The sequence below is a fragment of the Peromyscus leucopus genome, chromosome 3 (genome assembly GCF_004664715.2).
Source record: "Peromyscus leucopus breed LL Stock chromosome 3, UCI_PerLeu_2.1, whole genome shotgun sequence".
Lineage (NCBI taxonomy): Eukaryota > Metazoa > Chordata > Mammalia > Rodentia > Cricetidae > Peromyscus > Peromyscus leucopus.
Window position 1 is genome coordinate 58755636 of NC_051065.1, and position 10902 is coordinate 58766537.

General features: G+C 55.1%; 1 protein-coding gene across 1 annotated transcript in view; it reads right to left on the reverse strand.

The window, feature by feature from the left end:
• Flnc (filamin C) overlaps window positions 1-4812 on the reverse strand; it is a 28578-nt gene extending 23766 nt beyond the window's left edge. The window contains 1 exon segment of the mRNA XM_028866216.2: window positions 4237-4812. Within this exon segment, the coding sequence (XP_028722049.1) occupies window positions 4237-4591 (355 nt within the window). The 5' untranslated portion in view covers window positions 4592-4812.
• Between the last annotated feature and the right edge of the window lie 6090 nt (window positions 4813-10902).

Genomic DNA, 10902 nt, shown 5'->3' on the forward strand with positions numbered 1-10902 from the left:
TTTGATGCACAGGCTGCTCATATTAGAGAATACAACCTGGTAAGCTTTGACAATAAGGCATGCCCACAAACCACTGGCATAAAATAAAAAATAATAAATATAACCATCACTCCTCAAATCTTCTCACATATACCTTCCTGTGTGATCCTCCCTCCTGCCCGTCATGTCCCCGCCTTCCCTCTGCTTTCCAGATAGCTTGCATTTCCTAGTTTTATATCAATAGACTCAAGGGGGACATTTTTTCTTTTTCTTTTTGTTCTAGCTTCCTTCACTGTAGACCTTGAATATCATCGTGTGTGTGTGTGTGTGTGTGTGTGTGTGTGTGTGTGTTTATATGTGTGTGTGTATGTATATGCATGTGTATACATGCGAGTGTGTGTATCTATGTGTGCGTATGAATGTATGATGTGTATATGTGTATGTGTGTATATATGTGAGTGTGTGCATATGTGTATGAGTGTATGTTTATATATGTAAGTGTGTGTGTGTGTGTGTACCAGATGATGTCGGGTATCTTCTTCAATCATTCCCTACCTCATTTTTTGGACAGGACCTCTCTCTGAACCTGGAGCTAACTAATTTGGCTAGCCTGGCTGGTCAGGATTCTTCTCTCTCTGCACCCCAGTATTGGGGTTACAGGTGTACCAGCTTTTTACATGGGCTTTGGGGATCTGAACTCGGGTTCTCACTTGCATCCCAGGTACCTTACCAACCTAGGCATCTCCCTGGGATTTTGATTCTCCAGTGGAGCTGGAACTGTCGGAGTCTCAGTGAAAGTGGACTATTTGGAAAGCTTAAGTTGAAGTTGAATGGAACCCTGATCAATCCTGCCTACATCCTCGCTTGAAAGCTAAAAGGACTTCTGTAACATCCAGGGTCTGGGAGGAGAGAAGGGGTACAGTATCTGCTCAGCTAAAACTTGGAAGTCATGCTGCCTGATGCGGGGGTTAATGGCATTTCACAGGAGGCAGGGGAAGTATCCCACTGTGGCCTCGACTCTCAAGGCACACTTTGGACCCAACTGGCAGGCCATAGATTTTGGAATCCAGTTTATTTGTATAGGGAGATGGAGGTCTGAAGTCTATCAGCTTCCCTGAGCCCTGCTTGTTGGATGCACGGTGACAGAGACTCAGTTTTGTTTACTGCTGTTCCTGAGAGACAGAAAAGGGAGAGACTAGAGGCTCCCCCTTACACATCATTTCCTGTTCTCCTTTCCTCCGATCTTGGGGGCGCTTACCAGGGGACAAGGGCCTGGAGAGCCTCTGTCACCCTCCACTCTGCCCCACTTGCCCCCAGGGCACAGGAATCTGTGTTCCCCGCCCCACCCCCAGGCCCCACTGCCACTGATTCATTCTTCCTTCCCTAGCAGCCCTGCAGCCCGCCCCTTTCCCCTGGCTTCACGGCAGCACAATGGTTTGGCAACTCTCAGATTCCATGACACACGGCCTCCCCCGCTGCTCTCACTCCCTCAAACACAGGCTCACAACACTTTCACACAGTCCGGACCCCGGCACCCCCAAGCCGCTCACTCTCACAGCTGCCCAGCGCCCAGACCCAAGAGGCTTTTATTTGCAAACTGGAGCCACATCCCTGGGAGGGAGACCTTGAAGCTGCAGTGTTGGGAGGGGGTGGAGCTGGAGGGGGGGTGTCATTCATGTTTGCTGGAGAGAGAGGTTTCTCCCTAGCAACTGGCTCTGGGCCAGACAGCAAGTGGTCCCCCCAGCTTGGGGCAGGAGGGGGCGGGGTAGCCGGCCCGGAGTTCCACCCTGGGAGCCATGACCTTCTCCTTCCATCCTCTTCCAGGCCAGGCAGGGAAGAGGCTGGTGGGGTTCAACTCAACCCAGGCTTCTCTTCTTCCCCCACAGCATCCCACCAAGACTCGGCCTGTCTGGGGAGAACCCCAAGGGGCGGGAGGGGCCAGGCAGCTAGCTTGTGACCCCCACCCTTCGCCTAGAATAGAGGGGAGGCGGTAGGGCTGGCCAAGGGAGGGGCTGGAGGGACAGCTGCTGTGCCCCGGCCCCTCCCTCAGCTATTGGCTCTAAGAGAAGGGTTAGCAACTGGGGAACAGCTGTGAGACAGAGCTGCCTCGTAGGCCTCTTTGTCTGGAGGGGCGGGGGGGGGGGGGGGGGAGGTGCGCCCCGTGCTGGGGGTAAGAAGGGCAACCTCAGCCCTCCAACCCAAGCCAGGCCTAGAACCCTTCTTCCAGGTGAACTTTTCCAGGCCCGGACTTTCCTTCTAGTGAGAAGTGGGAAATCTCTGAGAACCCCACCCTCAGGTGCCCAGATGTTCGTTCAGTCCTGAGACAGTATCTGGCCCGGAGACCCCTTCCCACTTCTAGCTAGGATGGGGAGCCAGAGTAAGTAAAATGACCCCCTTGCCGTATTCCCTTTCCATCTCCTAGGGACCGCGCTGGCTGGCGCTTGGGCCCCTGTCTCCCGCCTCAGCCCCAACCCCAGCTCAGCCGCTGAATTGCTGACAGCTTATCTCATCAGCACTTGGCCCAAACAGGGCACAATTCCCCTTCCTCTCCGCGGGAACCCTGGAGAGTCCTCCCGCCCCCAGCCCAGCGCTGGTTTCTTCCCCCCTCTACTCTGGGCTGGCCCCTCCGCAGCAGAGCCAAGGGGGCTGGAGCCAGGCACCGCCGTGGGGGAGGGGAGAGGTGCGCAGGGGAAGGATGAGGCCTGGAGAGGGGCCCACCGCCCCCGCGGCCAGCAGGGAAGGGAGGCTGAGCCACTTCCTATAATGTCTTACAGAGGCTGCAGACTTTCCCCTGGAGACCCCACCTAGGACAGTCAGTAACTGCCTCTCAAGCCCCAGTGAGAAGGGAGGTGGAGGAGGTCGGCAGCCCCGGGACTGGCTGGTCTCGAGCCTCCCACCTCCACACCCATACAGCACTCTCCTAATTCTTAGCTCCACCACACACACCAGGGCCCCCTCCCCCACCCCTTGTCCTCAGGCTTGTCCTTCTGGAAAGCTCAGAGACATCTGCTGTGTCACGGAGACAGGGCTATTTCCAGGCCAGAGCAGGAGGGTGGGGTGTGTGTGTGTGGGGGGGGGTAGTACTGGGGCTAGAAGAGGTAAGGCCCCGGGAGAAGCCTGGTCAGGGCAAAGGGCCCCAGACTGATCTCAGCTGCTAATTCAGGAGGCCTGGAGATGGTCCTGAGGGAGACCAGAGAGTAGACAGACATCTAGTTAAGTAGTGAAATCTCTGGGGGCATCCTGATGTGGGGGCAACACCTGGCACCATGTACAGTTCCCCTACTAGGGCCTGGGGTACATCCTCCCAGGGGATCCTCCCAGTATATCCCAGTAGGGCTCTAAGAGTTCACCCAAGGTGCTAACTGGAAACCTTAGTCCCAGCGGAGCAGGGCTGTGAGGGGCGGGCAGCCTCTTGCCACTCAAAGCCCACCCTGGGCTTCTGGACTGCCAGGACTAGTGTGTCTCCCCACCCCCACTCAGACCCGACACACCTTCCAAATCTGGTTACACTCAATGACTTCCTCTCTTCCTCGGCCTTCCCCTCCCTCTAGGGCAGCTTGACCCTTAGCTGCAGCCAATCGCAGGCCAGGGGGTGGGTTGGAACAGGGCATGGACAGTCAGGAGTCCCCCTCCCAGGCGACTGAAGCGCCCAGGGCAATCAGGAGTTAAAGCTCCCGGCCGGTCGCTCAGCGCCTTTTTAGGTTTCTGAGGCTGGGCTCTGTTTGCCCTAGCCCGGCCTGATCCCAGATGGGGAGCACATGCCTGCAAACAGCCTTGGTGGAGCTTCGGGCCACTAGTCTCCCTGGCCTCAGGGCCCTGAGGACTCAGAGACGGTTGGGACCTGTCTTAAGTCTGCTTTTGCCCAGCGGCGAAGGAGATGGGAAGCCATTTGCTTTCACGGGGGTGGCGGGAGACGCCCCCAGGACTTAACAATAGGTACCAGCCCTGTCCTCGCAAGCATGCGCAAGGGTTACCCGAAAGGAAAAGGAAGGGGACACTGAGCAGGTTGGTAGGATTGTAGGAAGGGAGGCTAAAACTGAGAGGTTCGGAAAAACTTCGGAAGGGCTGGACTTCCCAGGGGTGCCCGCTGTCCCTAGAGGGGTGTCAGGGCTGCAGCCTGTGCTGTGAGCGAGACACCCGACCAGGGTCCTCTCGTGCCAGGGGAACCGCTCTCCCTCTCCCGGCTCTCGGTAGCCGCAGCACCTGTGTACCCCGTCCCAACCCCCGCTGTGACCGGGCCCCGTCGCCCGCACTGACCGATGGACACGAGCTTGATGTGTTCGCGCTCCAGGAACTCCAGGGCCACGGACACATTCTCCAGCTTCATCTGGCGGAAGTTGGGACGCGGGTGGAACTTGCGGTACATGCGCTTCTGGCTGAGCACTTCGAGCAGCGCGATGAGGCGCAGCCCGTCGCTGAGGTCGCGCTGCAGGTCGGTCAGGCGCTTGCCCACGCACTTCAGGTGCTCGTTGCACCACCGCGTGAAGGTGTTTTGCTGGATCTTCTTCCACGGCGCGTCCTCCGCTAGGTCCTTCTCGGTCGACGGCATCTCGTCCGCCTCGTCGGCCAGGCCGAGGCCAGAGGCGTCCGAGTAGCTGCTGTTGTTCATCATGCTGGCGCGGCGGGGGGCCGGGGACGTGCGGCCGGGGGTCAGACTGCGGGTGCTGTCGGGGCGCTGTCGGGGCGGGACACGGCGCTCTCGGAAACTTCTCCGGCGCTCTGGCTGGCGGGGCTCGCGGGCCTCCTGGGCTGAGCTGCTGGGCTGGCCGGCTCGGGCTCTCTCTCCCTCCCGGGGCGGAGCGGTGCTCGGGAAAAGTGCGGGCCGGGCCCGGGCAGGGGGTTTAAGAAGCCCCCGGGCTGCCGACCCCCCCGCCGCGCCCGCGGCCCCGGGGTCCACGTCAGAGCGCCGGCCTCCCAGGAATGCCGCCCGGCCCGCGGGTGGGGGCCGCGCTGAGCCCCACGGCCCCGCCTCCGCCCGCCCCTCCTCCACGCAGCCCGCAGGAGAGGGATGGGGTGGGGGCGCTTGCCCCGCGCTTCCCCACGCACACGCTACACCCCAAATGTAGGCTCAGTCATTTAGGGGGTGAAGTCCGCTCCTTCCACACCCTGACTGGGTTAAAGAAATGAATGGGGAAACTGAGGCAGTGGCTAGGGCTGAACACATGGATCGGGTGTTGACAGAATTTTCTGGAGCTGGTGACAAGGCTGTTGACACAGCTTAGGAGTCCTGGCTTCTAGCCTGGTGTATTGTCCACCTGTGAACTCAGAAAGGAAGTAAGAGTGAGCGAGTGAGCGATGTGGTGAGTGTGTGTGTGTGTGTGTGTGTGTGTGTGTGTGTGTGTGTGTGTGTGACAACCCCAGAGGAAGCAGGGACACTGACCAGGCCATCTTGGGGGGAAGACCGAGTTCAAGGGGCTTCCCTTATTTTGCCACTTTACAAGCAGAAACCCCTTATTTGGAACCCAGACCCAGGGCCGCAGGAGAAAGACCAAGGCTCCGTACCCTGACTCAGTATCCCTGTCACTAGCCCATTTAGACTTGCTGGCTCAGAATGAAGGTGAGCTCAGAAAAAGGGTACTCAGTGAGTCACTTGGTGTGCGCCCCCCCCCAGTCTGACTCAACCAAGCTGATGAGGGGAGGGAAGACTGCCCCAGTACCAGGGAGCCCCCTGGGCAATCTGCCCGTATGCGCTGGGCAGATCCTCCAGGGAAAGCAGGAGTGTGCCAGGGCAAATGTGACTGGGGCAAGTGGGCAGGGCCAGGGGCAGGTGGGCATGAAGGGAGGCAGGCTGGGAGCCGAGGCAGGACTGGGCAGAGCGTAAGCCCATTGAGGCAAGAGGCATGGGGTGAGAGCAGAGAATCCGAGGCAGTCACAGCTGTCGCAGACTAGGGGAAGAGTTACAAAGATGCATCTGTATATTAAGGGGAGGTCAGATGTCCTGACCTCTCCGCTTTCCCATCCTTCAAAAGCAAGTCCTTAACTCAAGCCATGCCGTAGTTGAGGCTTGGGATGGTTCTTCCACCTTATAGGTAAATCATTTTATGGTGTTCCTCTCCTCACAATCACAGTGAAAAGGAAGGGGATAGAGAACATCTTTGGGGGCTCTTCCCCCAAGAACAGAGTGAAAGCAATGCCCATTGTGGACTTAAAAAGGAGTTTAGGAGCTTTGAGGGAGGCGGTGCTTATGATGACATTTCCATCCATCATTTCTTTTTCTTCTCACCTACTGAGAAGGCCCGGTCCTTAGGCGAAGGGGGCTGGGGGAAGGCCAGAAACAAGGGACCTGTAGTGTATGGTGTGTGTGTCGGGGGTGCCTCTGGGGCCCTGATAATGACAGGAGAGGTATAAATAGCTTGGGCCTGCAGCTCATGTTCTCTTGGCTGCCTGTGACGAGGTGCTCAGGAATTCCACTCTCCTGTTGGCAACCCCTCCTTGTCTCCCAAACTATCGTTCTCCCCAAGCCACCTTCATCCCACAGCCAAACCCAGCAGCAAAGACTGAGCTCTCCTGTGGAGGGGTGCCGAGCTCTGGACACACAGCTGGGCCTCACAAGGGAAGCCCTCTCTGTCTCTGTCTCTGTCTGTCTCTGTCTCTCTCTCTGTCTCTCTGTCTCTGTCTCTCTCTCTCTCTCTCTGTCTCTGTCTCTCTCTCTCTCTCTCTCTCTCTCTCTCTCTCTCTCTGTGTGTGTGTGTGTGTGTGTGTGTGTGTGTGTGTGTGTGAAGGCAGACTTCTGATAGCCAGCTCACGAGGATCCAGGAGCATTAGGCTCTGCAGTGGAAGTAACCAAAATATAGATCTAAAAAAGAGTGGATGACTCTCTGAGCTACTGGAGAGGGAGAAAGGAGGTCGGGCGGAGTACCCTTATAGTCAGTCCCTCATGGATCTTAGTCTCATGTGGGGGGTGTTTTGGGGGTCCCTAGTCAGGCCAGGGACTCTGTTGGGATGGGAATGTTCAGAGAGAAGCTAGCAAGGAGAGAGACATCCCACAGATAGCTCCCCCCCCCCAGGAAAGATCCGTGTGCAGGCCCCACACAGGAGGGAGCGAATGGTCAGCAGAGCAGGGAACAGAGTGCCAATGGATGATTCCCGGCACCCCCCTGCCCGAAACCTGAGCCTGTTGCTCTCCAGGATAAATCGGGGCCTGAGTCAGGCCCCGGCAGCCTGTCACAGTCAGCCTACCCCGGAGCAGGCTGGTGACTCAGCCCTCAATATAGCCCATGAGCCCAGGCCCCGGCCTCAGCCATGCAGGCAGGACAGACTGTGCGCAATGCTGTCCTGGGGCCTGCCAAGGGGGGGCCCCACCTTGAGAAGAGCTAGTGTGTTCTTCCCACAGGCCAGGCAGAGGTCCCAAGGGGGGCTTTACAGGTGGTTTCATCAGCTGAGTGTGTTTGAGAAGTGTCGGCTGGGGCCACAGGCTGTTTATAGCCCCCTGACTATCTGTTGACCTATCTCAGGAGACCCAGTTGCCCGGCTCATCACCTGGGCCTGCCTCTCCCATCGAGGGACACTGCTTATCAGTCACCAGCAGTGGTGTTGACTTGGGTTGAAGCCATTGGAGTGAGTCAAATGTTTGAAAATGTTGAGTTTGGGAATCAGGGACATTCCCATGGTCACCTGTAATGCTGCTAGGCCTCCAGAGTCGGGATCCTGACAGTCAGTGATACTGTAGCCTGGCCTGGGTGTCAGGCAGGGTAGTAGAGGGGACAGATACAGGACTGAATCCCAGTCTCTGTACTTCTAGCTCTGCAGGTTACATAACTTCAGTGGGTTACATAACTCTTTTGAGCCTCTACTTCTTCATCTGTAAAATGGAGTTAATAGCTTCCTCAAAGGATGTATAGAGGCAAGAAACAAACAAAACAAAAACCAAAAGCATGGACGATGACTAGTGTGGTACCTGGCACTTATTAGGGGACGGCAAGATCTCATCTGCTGCTAGGACACTAAATTCCTCTGGGGAGTGGAGTCCTTCCTCACAGCTGGGTGTCCATAGTCCAGATCTCCGTGCTGTTCCTCTCACCTTTTCCCTGCATCCTCATGCTTGACCTGCCAGAAGCAGCAGTACTGTGCTCTTTAGAGACACCTGCCCGGGCCTCAACAGCAGCTGTCCTTGGCCGAAGCTGCAGGTGTCACTCTGCAGGGGACTGCATGGGGAGCCTGGCCTGCAGCCAGTGGGTGGGAAGCAGGCAGCCATGCAGGGCACGGGCTCTTCATTCTAACTGTACCCCGATTTCGGGGCCCACCTGCTTGTGGTTTTGAAGACACACTTTCTCTAGATTTCAAATCAGCTTTTGTCTTTTTAAGCTAAGTCAGGTGAACGTTTCACATTTAAAAGAGACCTGTTTCATGTGCTCTGGGGACACAGGGTCAATAAGACCTGAAGGCACCAAGTCCAAGCCAAATGAAGAGGCGGGAGGGGTGTGTGTGTGTGTGTGTGTGTGTGTGTGTGTGTGTGTGTGTGTAAGTGCCTGCAGAAGCCAGAAGAGGGAGTTGGGTCCCCTAGAGCTGGCGTTAGAGGCAGTTGTAAGTTGACCGTTGTGGGTGCTGGAAACTGAACTCTGGTCTTCTGGAAGAGCAGAAAGCACTCGTAATTACTGAGCCATGTCTCCAGCCCTAGGGCAAGGCTCTAAAATGGGGAGAAGGCCAGGTATCCTAAAGGGAACAATTGTTGTTTGTGGGGAAAGACAGGCCATGTTCTGTCATGATCCGGGCTTTTGGTGCAGGTCTCTTGGCAGATGGACTGCCTACCAGAACGTTCTCTTCTAATTTCATGGTATCGGTGGTCCTCCGGGTCATCTGAACTGCGATCTACTGTTACTGCTATGTGGCTCACACGGAGTAGAGGCTGCAAAAAACTCTTAAAGTGTGGAGCTTCCGTGAAGATGAGCTGAGCTGCAAAGGCTCTGAGACTAGCCAAGCTACCCGGAAGAGGCTTAGACCAGCTGAAGAACTTGGAGAGGACACTCTCGGACACTCTCCAACTGCCTGCAGGCTGTGCAGTGAGCTCCAGGTTCCCAGCTTTTGTGAGCTGTCCCCCCATGCTGGGGTGGGCTCTGGTGATGCAGCCATCTTTGAGTCATTTCTGCTCCTGTAAGTGACCCCTCTCCCATACTCCTGTAAGTAACCCCAATAAAACTCATTGGTTCACCAAATTGGACTTGGGTGATATCTGTATTTAAGTCTGTCATGAGTTCCCTAGCGAGTAGATGCGTGTTGTTGCAACTCCTTAGGAAAAGTCTGTCATACAACAGAGGCAGAAAGAGGGGATTCAAGGTCATAAAAGCCATTCTGTTCACTGTGGTTTAAGAAAACAGTTGGGGGTCTTGCATGTGGAGCAATACTCTTGAGAACAACCAATCATAAAGGAAGGGAAGTAAATAGAAGCCTGCATAAATTGTCCCAGCCAAGCTGCTATCTCCTTTAAGATACATTTTCAATCCTGTCCAGCATTAAGCTCCAGGAGGCTGACCTTGAAAGATTACGTCACCTTGGTATATCTGCTCTCTGGTCCACTGATAGTTTCAGCTAATGAAATGCCACTGGGATATAGGATGATGGGAGGAAAGGGTACTAAACTTCCCTCATCATCATCGATCTGGTACAGCACTCCTTCCTGTCAGGATCCCTTCTTAGGGCTCCAGCTTCTAAAAAGTATGATTTGCGTGTCAGGTGAGTAAAGGTATGCACACCATGGTGCCCATTTGGAGAATCGGTTTTCATTCCACTGTGGGTTCAGAGAATTGACCTTAGGTCGTCAGGCTTGCTCAGTATCCTACTTAGCTTCAGCTGTCAAGTTGATGTAGCCTAAAGTCATCTGAGGGAGTCTCAACTGAGGAGGGTTGCTAGGATCGGGATGGCCTATGACCGTATCTGTGAGGGACTGTCTTGACTGATGATTGATGTGGGAGGGTCCAGCCCACTGTGGGTGCCCCAGTGCATGGCAGTTGGGCCTGGGCTGCACAAACAGTGTCCTTCCACAGGTTCGGATTTGGGTCCATGCCCTGACTTCCTTCAATAATGGAGTGTGAGTCCCTTCCTCCTCCTCCTCCAGCCTAGGGTGGTCACAACTTTTCACTGCTGTTAGGACCCGGGTACTTGACAATTTCTCCTCGGTTCTCCAGTTTTCCACACATAATCGCTTCATGAAATTCTCTTCAGTCCAAGCGTCAAGTGTTTTATTTGCTGCCAGGCTCATGACTAATTAAAATGTCTCCAAAGGTGAGTCCCTGCAGTCCGAGGGCTAAGGCACAAAGTCTCCCATGAAGATCTTCTTAGGGCGCAGAAGCTAAGAGGTCTTTTCTTTTGCCCATTGCCTATTGCCCCTTGCCCCACACATGGGGTACCCAGTTCACTCCAGTTCTGTTCTTAAAGAGTTCCCTGAGTTAGGGTTAAACAGGTACAGCAGTCTCTGTGATTCAGCTGGCAGCAAAGAGAGCCAACCTCATTTCTGCAAAGTTGTATTTAAAAGGCAGACTCTTAGGTGGGACACTCGGTTGATTGCTCTGTTCGGTGTTATGTAAAACATTTTTTAAAGATTTATTTATTTATGCCGGGCGGTGGTGGCGCACGTCTTTAATCCCAGTACTCAGGAGGCAGAGGCAGGCGGATCTCTTTGAGTTCGAGGCCAGCCTGGGCTACCAAGTGAGTCCCAGGAAAGGCGCAAAGCTACACAGAGAAACCCTGTCTCGAAAAACCAAAAAAAAAAAAAAAAAAAAAAGATTTATTTATTTATTATGTATACAGTGCTCTGCCTGCAGGCCAGAAGAGGGCACCAGATCTCATTACAGATGGCTATGAGCCACCATGTGGTTGCTGGGAATTGAACTCAGGACCTCTGGAAGAACAGCCAGTGCTCTTAACCACTGAGCCATCTCTCCAACCCCCATTATGTGAAACATTTAATGAAGAAAAAGCCACACAATG